Genomic DNA, 25,900 nt, shown 5'->3' on the forward strand with positions numbered 1-25,900 from the left:
AAAAGTTATATTCATATACCTATTATACATATATATTATATTTACTATTTGTTAATGACTTTTGAATGGCTTTGTATGTATTCCAGGTCGACCCACGGAGGTAAACCCATTTCAAATATGTATTCTGAGATTACGGGGATAATCAAATTCTGTTAATTGAATATGAGTCAGAGAAATAAGGACTACAAAGTATTTCTATATTTTCATTACATTTTTATGTCTTGGTAAAGAATTAAAAAAAATAATTTTATACATTAATTTCGAGAAAATTGAAAATATATAAGTTTAATAATAAGGTTTATTCTTTTAAAAATGTTGACGTTTCAACTTTATTGTTTTCGTTATTATCTCTTGATTTGTCATAATATTGGGTTTACGAAAAAATAGTGTAGCATAACACAATGTTTCGATATGATCTTATTTCATTTTCTAATAATTTCAAAACACTATAAATTATAAAATATATTTTTTTTCACTAAAACATGAAAATGTAATTAAAATATGAATACTTGTGTTTTTCTCTTTACAGAATTTGATTGTCTTTATTATCCAAGGACATAGCAAAACGCAAGCAGGCGTATCTTCGTGGGACACCCTGTAAATACACAATACATAATGTAATATCATTTTGTGTATCGGTATTAGTATTATTATTATTATTATTATGTGTACATTTAGTGGCTGCGGAGCCCGAGAATATTACACCGGGTACATGGTCGCTGTGGAATTGACATGAATTGTGTTGAGGTGTGAGGCGGTAGTCTGCAGCAGTGGCACGGACGACGGCGACGACGATGTGCCGTTGACGGGGTCGACGACCATCAAAATGCTCTGGTTGAACACCTCGAGATTGCTGAGCATGATAGTGCCCGGTAACCTGTGGTACTCGCCCGCCGAGCTAAATGGGTAGTCGATTTCGAAGTGTATGATTCGGTCCAGTATGTACGCGAACAAGCTGCCCGCCGTCGTACCGGCTATGTACGATATCGTCATAATATTGCCTGCGAGAAATACTGATGTTAATTATAATTTTTATTTTTATTTATTTTTTCTACGTGGGCGTAGTTTCTCGTCAAATTCTGTTTAGCGCACGGTCGTCGGTTTTCGGGATGAATACATTTTTTAACACGTTATTTTAGAGGGTTGCAGTGGTGAATCGTGAGGAAAACGACTAGGCGACATGTACAATATGTACAGTGTTGTGCATCAGTGATTTAAGTGGGGGAGGGTTGGAGCTTCTTATTTTAGGTAAGATTATGCGTCCTTTTTAATTTAAGTCGCCAAAAGTCCGGTTGGACGTTTTATGGCATTGGTCACTAAAATACAATATTGAATATACAATACTTATTATAATCTTACAATATTACATAAAAATTTATTTTTTTGATTAATTTGAAAAAGTGGAATAAAGAAATAATATGTAGTTATAATATATAAAGTACTTATATTTATTTTTATTTATATATTACAGTACTAATGTATTTCAATTTATTTTTACTGAGCAGGCATATGTATAGAATTCTTTTTCTTTGAGGGAAATTTATTTTTACGCCTTATGAAAATTAATTTTTTAAGAACACATATGTGTAACAGAAGAGGCTTAGACCTTATGGGTTTCCTAAAAAAAGTTGGTAAGATTTAGAATTAGGTAGGTGAACGCTCCTTCCAAAGGAAGAACCTAACCTTCTAAAGGAAAAAGAAAATGGCGAAACCAGTTCTGTCTACCATTAAGCCGGACGGTGGTGCACCTGTTGCCAGGATCGCCACCACCGAGCCTCGTGCCAGAACGCGCCCATCAGCAATTCTCAGTCAGGACTGAAGAGTTCCTAGAGCTGGCCAGGAGAATTCGGGGCGGGGTGAGTCCAGAGATCATCGGTGACAGTGTGGTGGGTTCGCGACAGGCCAAGTCTGGCGGTCTGCTCATAGAAGTCCGTGGCGACCGGACCCGGGTCGAGGCTGTCCGCGCTAAAGTGGTGGTCCGCAGATCCGGGGATTGAGGTGCCAGATCTTCAACAAAGAGCTTTGGTGGAGATATAGGATCTCGACCAGTGGACAAGCTCCAGCGAAGTGCTCCAGGCCGTATCTAGCTCTGTCGGTATTGGTCAGAAGACCATGAAGGTCATTAGCATCAGGAAAAGGTTCGGAGGCTTCCAGATTGCACTAGTATCCCTCCCGTTGGGCGGGACTAATGGACTAATCAGTTCCGGTCGGCTGCGGGTCGGCATGGTTAGCTGCAGAGTTAGGATGGCTGAAGTGAAAGTGAGATGTTTCCGCTGTCTCGCTTATGGTCATACATCCAAAGCATGTGAGGGCCCAGACAGGAAGGAGTGCTGCAGACGCTGCGGAGAGACCGGACACAGGGCGGTCATCTGCAAGGCTCCTGCCCCGGTAATCAGTGCCTTCGCCAAAATTGTGGACCTGTCTCAGGCGACGACCGAACAGCTGTGATGTGTCCAAACCACAGCAACCCTCCGGGAGCAGTCCCTTCGGTTAGGATCAATGTGATTCAGATAAACCTAAACCGCTGTTGGATGGCTCAACAACTGCTCCTCCAGACCATTACCGAAGTCGATGCAACGATTGCCTTGATCAGCGATTACCACCGACCATTGGGTGATGACGAGCGGTGGATCCAGAGTGCCGACGGAAAGTGCGGCATATTTGTCATGGGTAAGACACGCCCGGTGGTGACCAACCACGGTGCTGGCGTGGGCTTCGCTTGGGCAAGAGTCGAGGGAATACTGTTTTACAGTTGTTATTGCAGTCCCAATTGCACGACTCTGGTGTTGGATGCTTTCCTCGGTGGCCTTGAAGCGTCTATCCGAAACGCATCCAGTGGTCAGGACAACCTCATTGTAACTGGCGATTTCGCACTCTGCCGGATGGGGATCGGCCACGGATGACTTACGAGGGGCTCTCTTGTCGGATCTTGCGATGTCACTCGGAATAATGGTCTGCAACACGAGGTCTACACCGAAATATCGGAGGGTGAATGCGGTTTCAGTCATTGACCTAACGATGGTGAAGCCCTCACCGATCAACCACCAACTGGTGAGGGGTTGGAAGGTACTCGAGGACTACACCGTGAGCGACCACATATATATAAAATATACCATGATACCACCAAAAGCTCACCGCTACACAAGTGGTCATGTAAGAGCCTCGACCGCCGGCTGGTCGGTCAAAAAGCTGAATCCGGAGGTGGTGGGCATCTCTTGGGACCTCGTGGGTGCCCCCTCTCGGTTGTCTGCAACCGCGACTTCCGACTGTCACGCCGACCGTCTCAACCATCTCCTGACGACAGCATGCGACGTGACGATGCCACGCAGAGCCGTCCTGAAAGGGAAGAGGCCACTGGTGGAGCAGTGAAATCGCGGATCTGCGCAAGACCGCAAGAGCCGCTCGTAGAAGCTATCAGCGTGTCGGGCACAGGTCACCGGGGACGTCACGTGAAGCAGAACGGTAGGCTTATAGTAGACCGAGAGTGGAGCTTAAGCGTGTGATCGGGATAGCCCAGGAGAAGAGCTGGAAGGACCTGTGCCTCTCCGTGGACAATAATCCCTGGGAAATCCCGTAAAGGTTGGTGACGAAAAAGCTCGGACGTTGTTCCTTGACCTTGGACCGGGAACTTGCAGTCAGAGTGGCCCGTGGACTATTATCATCACCACCCCCCACGGTCTGGAAAGACATCCCCTTGGTGGTGGAAATACCGGCATTTCTGGCAGATCTATCTGATGCGCTTACGTCGATGCCCCAGATAACCATTGAAGAAGTGGGTCGCGCCGTTGCTAGAATACCATCAGGCAAGGCTCCGGGACCCGATCTTGTATCGAACGAAATCATCCGGTTGGCGTTCAGTAAATTCCCGGAGGTCTTCGTAGAGTGCTACAATGCGTGCCTCGTTAACGGGGACTTTCCGTCGAGGTGGAAGCACGCGAGGTTGGTTTTGCTACACAAAGGGCAAGGCAAACCACCGGAAATTCCCTCTAGCTACCGGCCAATTAGCTTGCTAGATGAGGCCGGCAAGGTCTTCGAGAGGGTGTTGCTCAACAGGCTAGAGTCGCATATCGTAAGCACCGGAGCAGTTAGCGATACCTAGTACGAGTTCAGACGGGCGATGTCTACCACCGACGCAATTGAGGACGTCCTGAGAATGGCCTACAGCACCAAACGTGGCCCGGTACAGGACAGGAACCTGTGTGTACTCATCTCTCTGAATGTCAAGAACGCGTTCAATTCGGCGCCGTGGACCCTGATTGACGAGGCTTTGCGGAGAGCTGCTGTTCCTGAATACATGATAAAAGTCCTCTGGTCTTACATGTATGTGAGGAGCCTGTTGGTGGACGACGACCTCTGCATGCCAGTCACATGGCTCGAGAAGTCGGAGTGTGTGGTCCTGACTAACAAAAACTCGTTTCGCGAGCCAAGGATTTTCATCCATGAGTGTCAGGTTCCGGTTAGACGCTCGTTGAAATACCTGGGAGTTCGACTGGATATCTGGTTGTCGTTTGTCGAGTACGTCAGCGCAGTGTCAGCAAGGGAGAAAAAGGCAGTGGCCGCTTTGGCAAGGCTCATGCCAACGTCGGAGGCCCGTCTCAATTGAAACGCAGCCTTTTAATGAGCGTGGTCCATAGACGGCTGGCCAACTCAGAGTGGTTAGAGGCCCCAATTTGTTGTAATTAGTCGTAATTTATTGTATTCTAAGTATTTAATATGTATTGTTGTATGTATTGTTTTTCATTTAATAAATGATGCTGTCAGGGAGGCAGTAATGGGGAAACCTACTTTCTTCCCTGTTGAGCGGTTTACACACAAGAAAAAAAGGGGAACGCTCCTCAATTTTTGATGCATACAGTCCCCCCCACAACATTTTTCTCACTTTAACCACTGTTGTGCATTATCTAGATGATTTATCTAGATAAAAACATTAATCTTTTTATCTTATCTAGATAATAATAATTTGAAGTATCTTTTTATCCATGTTTTTTTAAATAAAATGGTTATCTAAGATAAATTATCTAGATAATTAAAAATTAATAATTTAATTAATAATTAAAAAGATAATTTTTTTTTGTGGGAAATGAAACGAAGAATAATAAATACTTAGTATTACCGTATATGCGTTTTAAATTTTAAATATACATATTCTATAAACGAAAAACTACTACATATTTCAAATAATACCATTAAATTTTATAACGATTAACTTTTTTTCCTGTATAATGGACGACTGGGCGATACTCACTGCCCAATGCTTAAGTACGCCCGGAATTTAATATACGTATACCTAATAGCTAATATTATACTCTTATAATAATAATATAGACAATAATTGTGTTAACACATGGACATATAACTTCAATCTTTGGCTGGAACGTTCTATAAATAACAATGTATAAACTTAGATTAAAGTAATTAATAATAATAAAAGCCAACCAGTAATCACTGAATAGTGGCCACGGCTATATAGTATTAGTGTATATAGATCTTAAATCGTGTTAGTGAATATTGAGAATAGCAACAGGGTAACAGTAATCATTTATGAGTTTTTGGTAAATAAAATAAATATACCGATTTATATGGAATAGTATTAAAATTATGATATATTTAATCAAACTTGAGTTTCATAAATATAACTTCTTTCATCTGCACCTGTCAAGCGCTTGTTTAGCAGTAGAAGTCAAATATTAACACCAAGAAGGAACCGTTTAGGTGATAAGACATTTGAAATGTTGTTGTGTTTTGTCCAATAAAATTAATTTTTAAATATTGTATTATTTATATATATTATATATTTATTTGCATTTAACCGCGTGTAAATCGAAGACAAAGTAATGAGTTATCACTGATGACCATTAAATTAAATTTGAATATTACAAGATAACAAAATAGAGTTACATACATCCATAGAAAGTATTATGTAGATTTCTAACCCATAAATACCTAGGTATAAATTTAAATCATAAAACTAGGTACATTTTTAACTATACATTATTTAAATTATAATATATTAATTTGATCTGTAAAATTTTTCATCAAAACAGTTGTCACAACATCATACTTTTATGACAAGTGTGAGAAAAATATTAGTTTTATACTAAAAACGGTAAATAATTATAATAACTAGTGGCATAACTTTCAAATAATATCGTTGTGTAGATTTTAACTAGAAACTTCTTTCGCTTTTGATTCTTATCGTAATTTTGTCAGGTTTGTTTAAATCGACAAAAATATACACCATCTCTAGAATCTAATCAACTTGAATTGTAACCGATAAAATTAATAATATATTTGAATTAACTAATACTTTCGTCTAATTCATGAAATTACAAATATAATCTAATGCAATATTATACGTTATTGAATATGAGTGTATAATTACCGGCAAGTTCACGTCTTTCTTCGACAACTTTAGCGGGTGCGAAGATCATTGGCACGCTGCCTGTGATGCCATTGGACACGCCGAGTATGGCTGTCTGCGCAAAAATTAAGACCTCGCTTAAGATTTTTGTATGGAACGGATGTTGGACGAATACAACCAGCAGGATGGCGGGAATCATTAGTAGACGTTTCTTGGTACTCTTTAATATCTTGTCGTCCCATCGTTCGTACAAATACGCAGCAAATAACTGTGAGTAGAAATATACACGGAGACGAATATTATCATATATTTGAGTCTAGGTTATTCAAATAGTATGGAGTACTTTTGAAAATGCGTTTAATTAATATGAATTCAGTTTTTTACAATAATATATTATCATTATTCGTAATGTAGACATTACGAAACGTTGAGTTAATTTGAGGGGATTTTAAAGTCTTTTGAATGCATAAATTATATTCAAGTCCAGTACGTACAATAATTTTTATTGAATTAAAAATGCTCAGTGTTTTTTTACTTAACTTTACAAATTTCTATTCACATAAAATATAGCTTCATTGATTAATACGTAATATATATTTATCAATGATATGGCACATACAACCTGCAGCATTTCGAAAGTTCCAAGTAGGACCTATAATTGGTTTTTAACAATTTATATTTATTATCGATAATATGTACATTGATTTATAGTTTATAAACTGTGTTAAAATTACAAAAATATTTACAACAGATTTTTGAATGATGAGGGACCAAAGCTTATGATTATACCACTAATTATGTCTTAGCAATGTTTCAATATTTTAACAATTAGAGCATTCATCGATAATTCAAGCGAATATCATATTCAGATATTTTATACTTGTGAAAATTTAATATACAAAAAATATCATATATATAAATGTTAATTATTTTTGTAGTATAGATATATCTACATTTTTTACCATGTTATGGATTTTCTTTATACAGGAAAATATCAATGCGTAGAGTGAAAATTTTCAAAACAATACCAATCTAGATTGGAATTGTATCTAAAAAATTATATTTTAACACAATAGAACGAATTTTATATGATATTTGTATTAATTTTATCAATTTGAATATTATCATGTACAACTTTCATGTAAAGCTTGACACGTAAATATATCAATATTCTCTTCCAACCGCTTATCTTCCAGGCTTAAATTTTCAATAATACTGAACGTGCGCATTACCTTTCCTATGAGATCGAATAAGTTGAAAACGGTCATCACGAGCACTGGCATCCACGTGCCAAATCTAGGGCTGACCAGATCGGTAAGTACTCCTGGGTATATGCTCAGCGTTACGAAGTAACATAAGAAAATTGCCAACATTTGTTTCCATATGATTTTTGATACTTCCTTTCTCAAATTGTATCCACCTGTGTTAAAAATATAGACAAAACGATAAAAAATTGATGAAAACTCTTTTGTTTATCAACTACTTACATGCAAATTCAATAACTTAAATAAAGTATCGAAACTTTAGAGGTAGGTGACATTATGAAATTTTAGTAATACTATGATAGTATATTATGTAATAGTAAAGATGCAAAATTCACGAGCTTTCATAATTATAATAATATTATTGAGTAATATTTTATTTGCAATAGACAGAATATCTATAATAATATAAATCTAATATAATGTTAATTTTACTTACTCTTAAATGCATCCCACAGTCCGGATAAGTTAGATTTTCGAAGCTTAAAAGAGTTTCCAGTATCTACGTGTACCATGACGTCTTCTACTTTAAACGTGGGCATACTATTGGCATTCGGGTCGTACATGGGATTTGCAAAGCTGAATAGATTTTCGTCTTTAAATATTTTTCCAGTGCTTAGACTGGTCTCAGCCAATGGTTCTGGTTGTGATTGTTCGGAATCGATCTATGAAACAAAGGAATGTAACCATCAATGTATGGTAGGTATACATAAAAGTATATTGTATAGGTAGTAAATTATAAATCAAATCTACATTCGTGTTCACGCAGTCGTTGCTTACGGTCGTGTCTCTGTGCGTTTCACTGATAGTAATCCGGTTTTAATAATCTATACATCTAATTATTGTTCTTATTGTCGTCGTCTTCGGGAGGCAATAGCCGCAAAACACCGGTCACAACCAAAATCAAACCCTCGCTTACCAAAAATACGGCACTATCACCTGGTTTCAGCATTGTCGGTGGAAACGGTAAGGTACTTAAAAATACCATTTGTCCAGTTGCACCTAATTTTCAACAAATAAATGAAAACCCACCGATTTTAAATAGATCCTATTCCACATTCAACTTCAATGAAACTTATAATTTGCCCGATTCAAACAGCTCACGCATCAATAATCAACCTAATGAACTCACACCCGTCGTTAGCTTATCTACAGATAGCACTTCGTCGTCTCTACCGTCCAACTCAAATATCGATATGTCTGCTAGCATTAATAATAATATTCTACTTCGTTCCTTCAAACAGATTATAACGGCCCGATAATAATTCTAGCCGAGAGCCTCGACCAAAATAAAAATATGGGTAATTGGCATCCCATTAGCGTTATAAAATTTTTCTCTACCAAATTTGCAGGCATTACCAACATCAAACCTGCTGGCCCCAAAAAGATCAAAATTACCTTCAACACTATTATCAATGCCAATATTTGTTTAAATTCCGACATTTTTCACGCGAACGGTTTTTCTCGCGTATATTCCTCGCAATTTTATATTTTCGTACGGTATAATTAAATTAAACAATCGCATTTTTGAAAAAGAATTTCCGAGAGTCAGTGTTTCTCTGTTTCAATTAAACGCATTTCCATTCAAAAATATGGGAAAGTCATACAGACTCGCACAGTTGAGTTGAAGTTCATATCTCCCGAAATACCTGCCGTCATTTTGATCTACAATATGTTATTTGAAGTAATGCCAAGCATCCGCTCCCCGGTCCAATGCAAATGCTACTTAAGATTAGGACATACCCAAAAATACTGTCGTAGCGACGTGAGATGCAGCCACTGCGGCGAATCTAAATAATTATTAGACTCGTGCCCTTCCGTGCAAGTCATCGACCCTATTTGTCTTTACTGCAAACTCCCTCATCTTTCCACGAATCGTTCCTACCGAGAGTGGTCCCATCAAAAGGATATTAAAAAATCATGGGTCCCAAAAACATATCGTACAAAGACGCGGTTGCGTTTAAAAAAAATAAGCACTATACTTCTGCATTCAAATACTTCGACATTACAAATAGCCTCTTATCTCCGAAATTATGGATTTTGACACCCTTCATCACAATGAGCACTTCTCTACCCTAAACAATAGCCACTATTACTTCAATAATAAAAAAAAAATACAATTAAAATCTAATCCAAGTGAATAAAAAAAAGAAAATTACCTTACCAGCGGAATCTTCCTACACTTCTCCTAACGGGAGTTCCTTAAACAATTATACTTGCCAAACAAAGTTAACAGGAAATAACGTTGATGATTTTTTCTGGATAAACAGTTTGTCATACAAATTATCCGAATCCCTTATAAATGCTCCTTCGCTTTCCTCTACTTTTTCGCCTTCTTACCTTGCCTAATTGATTCTTCTTTAACTTTCATCCTTGCTATTTCTAAATCTGTCTCAATTGATTAGATTAATACTAATTATTACAACATCTAAGACACCACAACACATTATAGTCAATATGTACCACAACTCCAACAAAAAACATTTTGCTATCAATTATAATATCCTTGAATATAACGTTAGGAGCCTCACAGCCTGCCTTCCTTCTCTACAGAACCTAATTTCAGTCCACAAATGTTCCATAGTTATTATCTCTGAAACCTAGCTACTTCCTTCACGCCTTTTGAACATATCAAATTTTAAAATCTTCAGAACTGATCACCCAGAGGGTTATGGCGGCATAGCCATACATAACTCTTTTAAAACTAAGCTTATTCCTATTAATGACTTTACCAGAAACAGACTCATCAGCCACAAAATAGATCTCATCAGAGTTGAGGTTGTAATAACACATGTTCCTACCCCAGTAAAAATCTGGTCTTGTTATATTCCTAACAATATAAATATCCCTTTCCTCCTTTGGTAGTCTCTTTTTAATTTAGTTATGTACAATTCCCTTATGTGTGGCGATTTCAATGCATTTCACTCGGCATGGGGCTCAAACTCATATTTGCGTCGTGGCAATCATATATATATAATATAATCGATTCCCTAGGCCTCGGTATATTAAACGACGGTAGTCCGACCCATATCAGACTTTAAAACTTATTACTGATTTTTTAAACTTATCCTGGCAAACACTTAGCGAACCTCATGGCAGTAATCACATCCCGATCATTATGAAAACTAACTTATGTCTGACTACTAACTCTATTTCCTCTACTTCTCGCTCAAATTTCCCCAACATAAACTGATTCATTATAATTTCAATAAAACTGACTGGGTAGCTTTTTTTCACCAAATACAAAATTCAGTTTTTATCTTACCAAACAATATATCTTCAGCAAGGTCCTATTCCTCTTTCACCAAAATTTTATACAAATCAGCCAAAGCAACGATTCTCCTCAAAAGACCAAATACAAAAATATTTCCACCCTCCCCACCGTGGTGGAACTCCACCTGCACGGAAGTAGTCAATGATAAATTCTTACTTTTTAGAATTTTCCGACGTACTGGCTCCATTACAGATTTTCTCTCATATAAGAATGCATGCACCCTTACAACCAGAACTCTTAAAAATGAAAAGAGAAATAAATGGAAATTTTTTTGCTCAAATCTCAAACCGTCTAATACCATACAATACCTTTGGTCTGTTGTTAGGAAATTTAAAAATTGCATAACTCCTTCAACACGCCCCGACAACGATGATTGATGATTTTTGTTCTAAAATTGCTCTATGTTATATTCCTTTTGATTCTGAAATTGCTCCGTGTTACAACCACAATGTCTTTTCACCTATGTTCTAAAAATTAATTTCAGTATGTCTGAACTAACTTACGCTATTACCTCAAGGAAATCCACCGCACCCGGTCTCGGCAATATCTCGCCGGTCATATTAAAACACCTCTCTGCTATTGCCTTAGATTCTCTCCTTGCTTTAATGAACAACATTTTTACAACCCAACAAATTCCGCCTACATGGTGTGCATATAGAGTCATACCCATTGCTAAACAAAATTCCAAAAAGGAAAGGAAGGGGTACGATAGAATATCTCTCGTCATTCATAAAAAATATATACCATTCCTTTAACAATAGAGAGTTTTTTGTAGCCACCTTCGTAGACATACGTGGTGCTTTCGATTCAGTCAATATTTGCACTTTTATCTCACACCTTATTTCATTACATGTACCTCAAAAATTTTGCAACATATTGATCTCTTTGTTCAATAAAAGAAACTGCATTTTCTCCTCTCATTTTGGGTCTTATAATACTCGTACCAAATTCATAGGACTACCGCAGGTTAGTTGTATTAGTCCAATAATCTTCAATGTTTATATGAGTATAATAGAAAAACATCTAGCTATGAAGAGTCATAAATGCCTCATTATGCTTATGATATGGTAATATTTATGACCAATAAGTCCCTTTATCTTATTATTGCTCTCTAAAACCTAGACCTTAAAGATCTTAAACTCATACTAGATAAAGTCTCATTTTTAGTCGCCCCAGAGAAATGCAAATCCGTCATTTTCACCTGACGAAGATATTTTGATGCTCCAAACACTTATTTTGACAACAACATCATCCCTTATGTTCCCAAAATCACTTATCTAGGTATCACCTTAAATGCCAAACTTCGTCGGGTTTCACATATAATATCACTCACAGCCACCGTTTCCCGATGGTCCAACTTACTCAGGACAGTAACTAATACCTGGTGAGGTTCCCACCCATCTAGCTTACTAATGGTTTACCGTACCCTCATACGCTCCAAACTCGATTACGGTTGTTTTTTTTCAGCTCAGCATCATTCTCAAATTGGAAAAAAATAAATAAACTGTAAATTTCTTGCCTCATAAACATTATGGGTTACCTAAGATCTACTCCTTGCCCGGTCATCGGAGTAGAATCAAACTGTGCTCCCTTCAACATCAGATGCCGATGGTTAACCAACAAATTTATTCTGAAGCAACTCGCTCACTCAAACCATCTTATTTTTAACATGTATTATTTGTTATTCCTCACTTGGCAATACGTTTCCAAATCAATTTCCATTCTTGCAATTTCAGCGAACTCTCTCTCTCAAACTTTCACCAATTTATTATGAGATCAACCAAGCTCCCGCTTTATGAACAATCTTACGAATCTTTATTATACTCTTCATCTGTCCAAACAGAAAACAATTTCTCTTCCCTATCTTCTAAGGAACTACAAATCATGTCTCACTCTATGACAACAAAATATTCTCAGTATTCTTATACCGACAGATCAGTATCTCCCTTCTCTACAGGTTATGCATTTTATATCCCTGAGCTATACATGTCTTTCACAAAAAATTTACTTCCTTCGTCTTCTTCCTTCACTGTTGAGTGCTACGCCATCATAGAAGCGCTAACACATATCTCTAACCTTGCTCCTAACAATTACTTAATAGCCTCTGACTTCATGTCTTGCCTACTTGCACTCAAATCCAATCCCTTTAAATCCCATCTTCCCCCACTTGTGCTTCTTATTAAACATATTACCCTTTTATTATACCAGTCAAAGTACTCCATCCAATTTCTGTGGATCCCAAGCCACATAGGGATTTAATGGTAATGAGATCGCTGATAGTCTTGTCAAATATACGTCTAACTTATTAGTTAGATTAATTATAATTTGTCCTCTAATCCAAATTCCTCATTCCGATTTCACTCCATTTATACCTTACCACATAAAGAACCTCTGGGCCTACCAGTGGTCAAATCTACCAGCAGTATTCGCCATATAAATATATTGTTCCTTCAATCCTTTATAACAACTGATTCAACAACCTCCATCTATCGAGAAAATTCATCGTACAATTTAATCGTCTACGTTCAGGTTATACATTTTTACCTGCCTATGCATACAAATTAGATTTAAATGACGCTCCTTTCTACACCCTACATTTAACAGAAAGTCTATGTGATATTTATCACATTCTGTTCGAATGTCCTTCCTTGCATTTAAAACGCACCATTTTATTTAACTTCCTATAAGCTTTTAATATTACCCCTGACCTCTATCCTGAACTCTAATTCAAAAATAGCTATAACTCAAATCATAGCATTTATATTGGAGGTTGGCTTTAACATCTAATTTTTGCTCTTCTGTTTTTTTATCTTTCTTTGTAAACATTACTATATTATGTAAATTGTATTGTACAACTGTTATTACCTGTAATTTTTATTATCTTTAATTGTTATTATCTATAATTGTTGAGCTATAATTGTATACAAGAAGCTAATAAAAAAATAAAAAAATAAAATCTTATAATTATTTTAATTGTTAACAATTATCTGATTATCAATTAGTAATAACATTTATATTTTTTAATAATTAACGATTAAGCCACGCTATCAAACAATACTTTTAATCAAAGGTGAGGTTGAATTACCGAAATCCTTTATTTACTTGAAGGCAATTAATTAAAATGTCGATGTGATATATATATAGTTTTTTATTATAATATCAGTATAAGCTTTCTTTTAAAATAGTTTTTGACTTAATAATAAAATTGAATTTTAATCCTATAGTATTTTTCTTTCGTATTATACCTCTTCAAAAAATGATAATGTAAATTATATTGTACAAATTAAAATAATAATTATTCTCTTTTAATAAATTATGTATTCATTTTTATTATCATTTATAACACTAAAATGCATAAAATACATTGCCGGGCTTACATACATTTATTTTTTATCACAGAGTAATATAAATCTAATAATAGTTGATCTTATATCATGAACATAAAAAAAAAATTTATTATAAATTTCTGGGATCTTGGCGAATTGTAAATTCGAATATATGTGTTCATAAAGATTTTCTTAGTACAAAATACAATATAGTTGATTCGTATTCCAATAAACATTTAATACTTCGTATATACTTCAAAATGTCTCAATGTCATTGAAATGTCTTATCATAAAATTAATGCCACAATATCATAAATTAATTCACGTATTATTAATTTACGATTTTTAAATAAGATATAGAGTAAACAAATTATTTTTCTTGACATGTTTATCGCATTCATTATAGTATAATAATAATATCAGCTTTTCTCAACTGGGAAGTCATGAACTCTTAGAAGAGAGGTCGTATTGGTCAGAAATAATTAACCACTGATGTAAAAAATAAACCATTTACTTACATAAAAAATAGAAAATAAATACATAACTATAATGATAAAAATGAATAAGTTTATTGTTGATTGTTTTATACTCAAAAGTTTATTTAGTCATGGATCAACATTGGAAATACATAGAAGTAAATTATTTTTTAATGATAACAAATTATTTTTATATTCAGTTTTTAATGCCACCATAGAAAGAAAAGCGTCTTTTGCTTAGATAAGAAGTGGCGAATGGAACCAATGTTTACTTGCATATTAGTTATTTGTTTTGTTAATGGTGAATGATTCAATATATTTTGTAACAGGTAAAATAGATACTAGTTTAAATTATCTATTATTATAATGGAGGGAGGGTCATGAGTTGAATGATTTCATTTTTTACCTATCTTAGGGGTCGTGATGAAAAAAAGGTCGAGAAACGCTGTTTTATAAAAAAATACGTTTTTAAAAATCATTTGGTACAAAAAAAGTCTTAGCTCTCCTATAAAATTAGTTGATAAGTCCACAGCATATGCTATGGGTGTAGATGATTCTATCTCTTACAAACAGTTAACATACTATTTCAATAATACATTAAGCGATTAACTAATAAAGACGTCTTCTTCCCCTCGCGTTTATCAACACTTTGGTAAAGTGAGCCGTCGAGTCAGCAATTTAATAAGATCATACCGACTGCCCTACTCTAGGAAAAACTGAAAATACGCCACTAATTACATACTAATTGTTCGAAATAATAATATAAAGATTTAAGAACTTTCTAAATTCTCACGTATTCTTCCGTAGGTTCCAGCGAGATTTTTTTCTTCGACTCTTCACTTCGGGCAATGTAAAATTTGACAAAATCGGACGACTGCACGATTTGGAATAGAATGCATGATGTCATCACCACCAGATGGCTGATTACGAAGAAACTGAACGTGCTTACCCTTAAGTCCTCGGTCAACATTTTCGTCGTTATTCGATTGATGGAAACCCATAGACCAGCAGCACCTTTAAATTAATCATTATCGTATTACATTATACACTTTACAATATATTAAATAGAAATCACAGAAAAATATTGCTATAATTAGTCTTTAACTTAGGGGGGATGAAGTACTCAACTAATTTTTTCGAAATTTTGGCATACCTTTACTATTTTTGTTTTTGTAGAACGAAATGAGATGGTACATTTTTAAATTTTTATCAAAATGTATGTTTCATAACCAGGGCTCGGAAGTTCTAGCAAATGCATATTTTTCTTGGTTCATCTTAGAACATCCAAAGTAAGATACAAATATGTTTATCGCTACTCGGATATCATACACAAAATTTAATTTTGCTATTTTTTGTATATTTACGGGTTTTATTGCTATTTTGCTAATTTAGGGTTTATAGGCTATTTTCTGGTATATTTTTAGATAATGTAGGAAATAATCACATTTTGTTGATAATAATTGTATTTACTTGATTATGTTTTTAAAAAATATTTTAGTTATTGGAAATACATAGACCTCATCAAATAATATTTTACGATTTCATCAACAATTTGATGTATTAATTGTTAGTGACGTCATTGTTATTCCCTTATTATATCATTGCATTAGATTATCAAACATTTTAATAATCTAGAATAATTTCCAAGGTAAATATATAAAATAATTTAATAATAAGTACATTTTTACAAATATATTTAAATAATTTAACATTTTTTTTAACAGTTTATAATTCAATCAGTCCAGACTGTATCTAATGAGCCCAGCAATTTGTAAAACTACATTTTTTTTCAAGTTAAATGCATATTTATTTTTATTTTTTGTGCTATTTATAACGCATATTTTAGAGTTTTTAAGTGTATACTTAAGAGTTAAAAAGTAACCATTTTAATGCTACAACTTCCGAGCCCTGTGATCATAACTAATTATATTGATTACTTTATTATATTTTTTATAATTTAAAAATGTATAATAAAAATTGATAAATTAAAATATGATGTAGAAAATCATGATTGATAGTCAACTAATCTCAATAAATAGTGGTCATAATCATTATTATAATTTTATAAATTTTATTTCACTGATTTATGAATATAGTATAAACTCTAAAGTATTTTAAGATTTTTACTTTTCAGGTATTTCAATCAACAACAATAAATAAAATATTCAACTAAAAATATAATGAGTTTCTTCAAGACTTATTGATATATTAAATGTAAAATATTCATCGGACAAATAAGATATAAATAATAGAAAAAAAATGTACTGATATTAGCTACAACATTTCAAGTGAATAAAACATCTATAGTTCAAGGGTTTCGTAAATTTAAAGACTCAAAAAAACTTTAACCAGTTGATTAAATTATCTTTCATCATTATTAATTGCAATTAATTCTATAGAAATCAGAGATGGCAAAAAACACGAAGTTTTGGATCGATTAATCGATTAAATATCAATGTTTATGTTCGATAAGTTCGAATTTTTTTTGTTTGTATTATTTTAGTATGCAGTATACAAAAATTGTTATACAGTGTACATTATACAGTTATAATCAGGGTTCGTAAATTCATGCACTAAAAAAACGCATAAATAAACATGCAATAAATAAATGCACTAACATTTGATCAAATATGCATTAAAAAATGCACGAAAAAAAACATTTAAGGATTTTTTAAAATAATAAGAATTTTATAAACAAACTCGGAAAAGTAAATAAAAATGAATTCAAACATTTATTGATCTAATTTTTTTTTTTTTTTGACTTCCACAAAAAACGATTTCGTTGAATTTACACAAAATAATATGCGCTAATAACTCAAAAAAAATCAACTATAAAAAACTTGCTCTATTAAACTTAAGATTTTTATTACCATTGTTTTGAAACGGATTTTTATCTCAATTAGTATATTTTTCGATGTAGCAAAGAAAACATGCAAATACATGAAATTACGAGATCTGATTATAAGTATTTAATATATTTTTAAAAAATATAAGTTAAACAATAGTAATTTAACTCTTAAAATTTATTATTTAATCATCAAAATAGTTGATTGTACAGATATAAGGTGTGCAACAGATGGCAGCTCTAAAGGAAAAAAAAAATTTTTCGATGTTCTTAAACATCAATGGTTTTCACCAATACATCGAACACAATGATATTTTAAAAATCGATGTATCGATACATCGAATATCGATGTTCAAACAATTTTGCCCATCCCTAATAAAAATGTTATATTTTGAACGCGAAAGAGTCTTTTAGTGCTATAATTAACATGGTTGCTTGGAAAAGAAATGCATGATACTTAAGCATATATTATCATTATTATTAATACGATATCGGAACACCCATTTAAAACTGTATTCCAAAAAACTATGTATAATCTTGGATAATTAATGGTAAAAGAAATAGCCAAGAAACTTGTCACACAAAAATTATTTAAAGTTGGAAGATAAACCGATATATATATATATTTGTTTATCACATATTAAGATTAACGTAATTACTTAAATAAATAGACAATGGGTGTTTTTTATTTATTTCTTTTTGAGTTTGTAATATTGAGAGTATTTGTAATTTATTATAATATACATAATATATACAATAAGTTAATTACTACTGTCAATATTTTAATAATTTTCTATATAATTAATAAAAATGTTTATTTGGGAGATATAAGGATCATAGTCCTCACTGTTTATTAACGTATACAATTGAAACACTACTTTTTTTAAATAACAAACATAATTCTTATACTTAAATTTTGCCAACTCGAGCTACGGCTATAATATAATTATCGTTATTAATATAATTAATATTATATGGTTAAATTGTTTTTTTATTTAACATTTTCTCTTTTTACGAAATAAAACAGTGACAAAGGGCTACTAACTTTCTCCAATCATGACGGCCTGTGTGTATTTTGTTGGCAATATACTGGTATAACCATAAAAACTGGATTGTTGGACTGTTGAAAAAAAAAAAAAAGGAAAAAATTTGAAAAATTATAAAGAAATTTTTTTTCTCTTGACAAATTCAATTTTTACTTGTCGCGCCCCATGCAATCACTGCAAGTGCCGTTAAGTTGAGGCAATAGGACATGCGCAGCGTAAATAGTTCTTCCCACAAAATTTCCACGGCGCCCACGAACAATAACATCGAAATTGTCAATCCATAACCTGTGAACATAACGAACGGAAAACTGATCAGAAACGTGTTTAGAATCATAATTTTACATCTATATTTTACCATCTTTGATATCGAAATTAAATTAGTTTTAAATCTGTTTTAATAATATGCATATGCATTCGTTTTTTAGTAATATGTGTCAGGAGCAATACTGTATCACGCATATTTACGAAAAATATTTGATAATATTTATAATATTTGAATTATGGAAATAATTGCCGTTATATTTCATGATCAAGAATTAAAAACTATGAATCAGAAATTTTAAGAATTTTGATAATTTATATTGCTAGTTGCTAAAGTAAATATTTTTCCTTTGTTTATCAATATACAAATTGATATTAATACTTGATATCAACGTATTATATATTAAATCGAAAAATTTTTAGACACTATAACTTACTGAAAATTTTCAAAATAATGTATTACTATTAATTGAATTGCTTAATAAATATCACTGAATAGGAAATCATGGTTCAAAAAAAAAAAAAAAAAAAACTGGATATAATTTAAAAATCAATCACTTGACTAAAGTCGACTAAAAATGTTTATGTTTATAATATATTATAGCTATAATATTTGGTCTGTGTACATAAAATAATGAAAAAGTGGTGTTTAAAATTATTTCAAGTATCTTATATTGAATTTTGAGTAAATCAAAATAAAGAAACGGGATAGGATTGTGTGAGGTCGTTGTGAAAGTCTCTGAAAATTACATTTATTACAGTTACTATAAAATTAATAGCTATTAGCAGCTATTTAGTATACCTAACTTACATTATGCGCAATTTAATTGCACGTATTTTTTGGGCATTGAAAATATTTTTGATAGTTGTAAGGACTTACCGATATTGATGCGACACGTAAAAGACCACATTTCAACGCATAGGTTGTTGGTCAGCACGGCAACAAAAGAAACCATGATATACACCATTGTCATGTCAAATACTACCATTGTCCCGGGGTATTTATTCTGAAAATAATCTACAGCCATGACAAAACTGTAAAATAAAAAAAATAAATATAAATTTATCATTTCGATAAACAGAACAATTTTAAAGTCATGTTATTCCTGGAGTTAGGATTTTGTAGTTTTATAAAATTTAAGTACTTAAGTACTTAAATATTAAAACTGAAACAAAAAGTGACTTATCCTACAAAAGTACTTTGATTATTGTTTAAGAAGCAAATACATAAAAAATATATCTTCTAGACAATTATTTAAATCTTAAATTGTTGAACGAGTTTGCTCATTTATTAGAATAATCCAAGTATTAAAGAAATTAATTTGATATATTTTAATGAAATCACTCTTGTATTGGGACAGGGACAGATCTAGGGGGGAGTTCAGGGGGTCAGCTGACCCACAGTTAACATTTGTTGACAAAATTGACCTCTTGGAAATTTTTTTCTCTTTTTAGATCTTGATTTGGACTCTTGGACAGTTGACCCATCGGAGTTACTTGAAAAATGAATGCCATGTATATACAAAATTTAAAATTTTTCAATTCATAATTTATATTTTAAATTATATCGTATTAGTAGGAAGTTAAGTAAATCATATTTTATTCTTAACCTGCCATACGAATAAATAAATTTCATTACTGATAAATTAAATTAACTTAACTTAACTCATTTCTTTACAGATAAACTTGAAATTATAGTATTTTTTTTTCTTCTATCCCAATTAAGTTAATTTTGATTTTCAAGACCAGAAAAATATTTTTGTAGAATACTGCATACGATAATTAATAGGGGTCGCGTCGGTCTTGGGAAAAGTACTCATTCTTCTTAAAACTATTGAGTAAAGTTAACCATGTCACACATGAATTACATTATCATTGTCATGGAAAGTGGCCGTAAATCTCTATTAAAAAAATAGGTACATATTATCATTGACTAAATAATTTTAATAATAATTATACTCTATTGTTATTATAAGTAATTAATTGCACATTCGAATTACTTCTTAAATTTTTTTCATATAATTTTCATTTTATTTATGTATACATCAAAATATTAAATTTTTAAAATATGAAATTCCATTCTTGATCGAGACATTATATTATATTACAGATTCTACTAGCTCTTGTCAGTCATAAAAATCATATTATTCCTTCAATTAAAACCAAGTACAGGAACCGAACCGAAAAGAACCAGTTATGGAACCAGAATCATTTAAATAGTAGGAACTGAAATCTTTATATTGATATATTGGTTACCGCAATTGAACTGTAATTTTTAAATTATTAAGTTTCTTTAAGGTTCCAAAAATAAAATGATTTTATTTAGTATAGTTACATTTTAGTTATTTTACAATAAAAAATTATAATAAAATGAATAAATGTTATTTAATATCTAATCATAATATATTTTAGTAAAACGAATGATTATTAAATCTATTTATATATTTTATTATTTATCAAAAACCGTGGTCAATCGTTAAGTCGTAAATCAGGAGGTTCCATTTGAGCCTATGGATCGTTTGGAATAGGGAACGTCAATACGCAAAGCGGTACCGAAATTATCTGGAATCCTACCTTATTTTTGAATAAAGAACCAGAACAAGTCGAAAAACGTTTTACGAACAGGTAAATTCCAAACGTTTGAAATTGGTAAACATAAAGGGATGAACATTATACTTGTGTCTAAGTTGGTGGTGGAAGATTAAGTCAGTGGAACTTGAATTAATATTTAGAAACAAAGATTCTAAAATTGGAACAGCACTAAAACGTTTATTTGGTCTTCCTTACATAACATCATCAGACGACTTGGGTTGTTTTATAGACAAATTAATGTCAATCAAACCGAAATGCGATAAAATAGACAAAATGCTCAACTATATTTTTGAAAATAATATAATATCAGTTAGTCGTTTTCATTCTGAAATATGGGCTGAGTGTTCATATTTCTATTCTTTAACTACAAATGACTGAATCGCGTTCCACGGTAAATTCAACAGTGAATTCAATATGGTTCATCCAAATAGTTTTAAGATTATTGACATACTAATCAAAATATAATCAGAGACTTAAATTAAAGCTTGAAATCATGTAAAAATCCCTAAATTGAATAAAAATATGAGTTCATTGAAAACATCATAGATAAATTTTCATCAATTGAAATAACACTTATGGATTATATAAAAAAATTGTGCGTCAAAAATTTGCCCAATGTAAAATTTTTCTTAATAATTTTTATAATTTAATTAGAATATAATGTTAAAAAAATACTAACACATTTTTAACCAAATCGATTTTGAGACGGTTCTAAGTCTTAATGAAATGGGAAGGAATTTGTGTTGTAAAAAACCGGAGCCGTTTGGGAATTTAACTGTTCATAAAATCTTTTTCGACGGGAATTTTCCTTTTTGTAAAATAGAAGTTAAATGGGCTACATCCAAGATAAATTTAATTGGTAAATCAGAAATATTAAAATATGTAACATTTTTAAATTATTATTATCGTTATTTAGGTCTTCAAGAAATGAAAATTGAAAAATATATAACTGGTTACTTTTCCGTCAAAAAAAAAAAAAAAAGAGAGAAGATTGAAAGGTATAACATACATTTTATTTTAATATAATGCTTTTAATATAATTTTTAATATAATTAGATGACTAAATAAACAAAATAATTCTAATTATTTTGAATAAAGGATAAAATTAACGAGGATATTTTGAACACAGATTATTTTGAGGGGGGACCGTCTTGGCATGTTATGATTTGTTGTATTGAAATTAGTTCGATTACTAAACTGGTGCGCAACCATTTGAGATAAAGTGTTTTGTTTTATTTCGAAAAATGGGTTTGATGATTATATATGTATAATTATATAATATTTATAACTTATTATATATCGTTATATATATTATAATCCGATTAAAAGTTCTTATCTGGAATATTAGTGATGTGTAATCAGGGCCGGCTTTAGATACGATCGATGTGTGCGACGACACCGGGCGCTAAAATTAGAAGAGCGCGTGAGAGGCGTAAAAATTAGAAATAAATTTGATGAAACGTTAGAAACGCAAATTATCTACTATAAGTAGAAATAATAATAATTTTCTCATTATGATTTAATAAAAATTAATTTTGTCATTTTTATAATTATTTATTATTATATCAATATGCAAGTAGTGGCTGATTTTCTCTGTATGATTTACAAATATGTGACAAGTATGGTAATTTGAAAAATTATTTTGAGCATTTTTGATTATGAACGAACTTCTCCAGCTTCCCAAATTCTGTCTGTTTAAATTGAATGTTTTGGTCGTTTAAGAGGGAGGGGCGCCAAAATAATTCTTGCACTGGGTGCTGAAAGAGCTAAAACTAGCTCTGTGTGTAATATTTAACACTAGTTTTGTCCGGTATAAAAACAATGAATATGAATAATATTGAAAACAAGTAAAATAGTACAATTGAAAATTATTTACATTTTTACATAGAGAATATTTAGTTTCGTAAAATAAAGTTAAAGTAAAATGTATTGTTTTATAAAAAATATAAGAGGTGATATAAAATTTCTTGGTGACTTCTTTTTAATAAAAAAAAAAAAAAAATCGAAAGTGAATATAATTTTAACTGTTGATAAATTTGTATTGTAATATTAGCTGGATTACCCGATATCACACGAGAAATATTTTATCTTTTTAAAAATTTTAGATTGAAAAAAATCACTATCTTCATATTATTATTATAATTACTGAAACATAACATTTTATTTATCGAATTTTTATTTTTTTTAATTCCGACAAATTAAAATTAATTGTATCAAAAACTGATGTGGTGTACATTCTTACTTTTTGTCCGTGTTTTGCAATTATTTAAAAAAATATTGGAAACAATTTTTTATAAATGTTTACTTTTACATGTTTAGAAGTGGATGTATAGAATTTTTTTACTTCAAGAGAAATAATTTAGTATTCTGGATCGATATTAATTGTATTAATTTTTTCAATGCAATCATAAGTGTATTTTTTTTTAGAAGTATCAGTATATGTTTAATTGATTTTTTTATGAGCTATTATAAATATTTATCAAGGTTATACAATGGAGCCGTTTTAAAGTTAATTAATAGTTAAATCGGCTTTTCTTATTTATGCAATTGTATGAATGGATGCAAGCAGTGGTGGCGCGATACAGGTTGTATTGATGCAGTTGCTTCATGACTAAAATGGAATGGGTAGGTATTTTTGTGTAACAGAAAAGTTGAATATATAATTTGTACATTTGACATAAAATATCATTATTTTATTTGAACCCGTTAATTTTGATATTTATGTATCTGGATGTAAAATATTGACTAGGGGTGGGTATTTGATAGTTTAAAAGTTCTGTTTTATTGGAAAATAAACTTCCTACTGTCATTGAATTTATATTATATTAGTACGGAGCCATTTTTATTTTTAATTTTATTTTATTTTGGCCTTTAGGTATGATTTCTTTCGATTTTGTTATTAGTTTATTAATTTGTTTCGTGTAAATTTTAGTTGGGTTAGATTTTAAGTTTTGAATATTATTTTTATTTATAAAATCTAAAGTTTTTTTATCAATTACAGTAGTGTGAAAGATTATAATGGTATTATATTTATTTACTGGAATTATTTCTAAATAATTTTATAAATTAATTTACCATGTTATTAATAATTTATTTTGTCGTTTAACAATACTATTTTATTTTAATATTTTATTAGTATTATTTTTGTAGTTTTTATTGGTGTTATTTATGTCTTGTTTATTTTTGATTTTAAAATTTCAATTCTCTATGCCGTTCATTATTTTTTTTAAGTTTTAATTTTTTTTGGATATGATTTTTAAAGTGAAATTCATAAGTGGTGTAAATTTTGGGATAAAATTATTTCTAAATTTATTAATCTTTCCTATTGTTATATGTTTTTTGTTGAATAAAAATTTGATTTCAGAATACAACCAAAATGTCTCTGCTCCTCTCTTGGTTTTTATTGCTGCTTCAGAAGTTCATTCGATATACATATTAATGAATTTTGGAATAAAATTTCTTACAAGTTTTATCGAAGTAGATATTTATATTGGTGTTAGTAGTAATGTTAACTATGTTATGTATGTACCTGTTGTATGGGAACAGAAAACCAGCACCAGCCAGCACCATAGCCAGATAAGTCTTGCCCAAATAGTCGACCGGAGGCGTAGACAGTGGACAGACGTTGCTGCGTTTGCCCAGGGCTACATAACCCCTGCTCAGGTTCTCGTCCATTTCAACGCAAGGTCAGGCAATATTGCCCACCCGCATATATGGTACACACTTTATTATACACTGGACAGTACGAGGATACGTATCGTAGGAGTCTCAACGAATTTATCAGATTATCACATTTTTCACACTTATATTATTAGTATTATATTTAATATAATTATTTCTTAAACCGAAAGTTGTCCCAATGTTATTATTTATATATTGTCTATATAATCCGCAAGACACTCACGTTCACTGTCTGTTATTATTATAATTATTATCAATGACGGAACGGCGCACACATTATTATTATTGTTATGAAGTTCGCGCGTGCGGTTCGCGCACGGTTCACCCTTCTGCGAAACGAGCATAAACGTATGTACCCAACGGACTTGCGTACTGCCTTGAATTTCACACACGCACACATAAACATAGAGACACAGACACACATGTGAATGTAAAAAACTCTAAGAGGGTCGTAGACAGTTCTATTCAGTGTGTGTGGGTGTGTGTGTATTGCCGGGGGTGGCATGCGCGCACGCGACTTGACTCTCCGCACGAGTGGGGCGAGGTTGTTACGCACGGCGCGATCGATGAAATGCGGTCGTCGACGGAAATCAGCGATGTGGCCGTCAAGTTTTACTATCTTGAATATGTAAACAACGCGTGACTATAAACGGTTGTATACAGTCGTCTGTCAACGAGGCAACTAGGAAAAATTACAAATTTCAGATTACAATTCCCACTTATTTGCACGAAATGTTTGACTGTTTTTCACTAAATGTGCTCTCATTTTCAAACCC

The 25,900-nt window shown here is 32.2% G+C and overlaps 1 protein-coding gene across 1 annotated transcript; it reads right to left on the bottom strand.

The window, feature by feature from the left end:
* Positions 1-449: 449 nt before the first annotated feature.
* Positions 450-25,581, bottom strand: LOC112687621 (equilibrative nucleoside transporter 4). Its single transcript, XM_025560423.1, has 10 exons — positions 24,973-25,581; positions 19,732-19,886; positions 18,744-18,875; positions 18,590-18,664; positions 15,493-15,713; positions 8,063-8,288; positions 7,594-7,781; positions 6,383-6,629; positions 673-1,001; positions 450-595 (listed from the first exon to the last, which is right to left on the bottom strand). The coding sequence occupies exons 1-9, from the start codon at positions 25,116-25,118 to the stop codon at positions 700-702; spliced, it is 1,692 nt and encodes a 563-aa protein (XP_025416208.1). The 5' UTR covers positions 25,119-25,581; the 3' UTR covers positions 450-595; positions 673-699.
* Positions 25,582-25,900: the final 319 nt, after the last annotated feature.

Source organism: Sipha flava, unplaced genomic scaffold (genome assembly GCF_003268045.1).
Source record: "Sipha flava isolate LNK unplaced genomic scaffold, YSA_version1 35a_pilon_pilon, whole genome shotgun sequence".
Lineage (NCBI taxonomy): Eukaryota > Metazoa > Arthropoda > Insecta > Hemiptera > Aphididae > Sipha > Sipha flava.

Bases quoted from the DNA above. Each gene is read 5' to 3' on its own strand.
- LOC112687621 (XM_025560423.1), bottom strand. From the start codon at position 25,118: ATGGACGAGAACCTGAGCAGGGGTTATGTAGCCCTGGGCAAACGCAGC. The intron at 18,665-18,743 runs GTAAAAATTGAA...TTTTTTCAACAG, and splicing joins GATTGCATGGGGCGCGACAA to TCCAACAATCCAGTTTTTAT. The intron at 6,630-7,593 runs GTAATGCGCACG...TTCTACTCACAG, and splicing joins TATTCGATCTCATAGGAAAG to TTATTTGCTGCGTATTTGTA.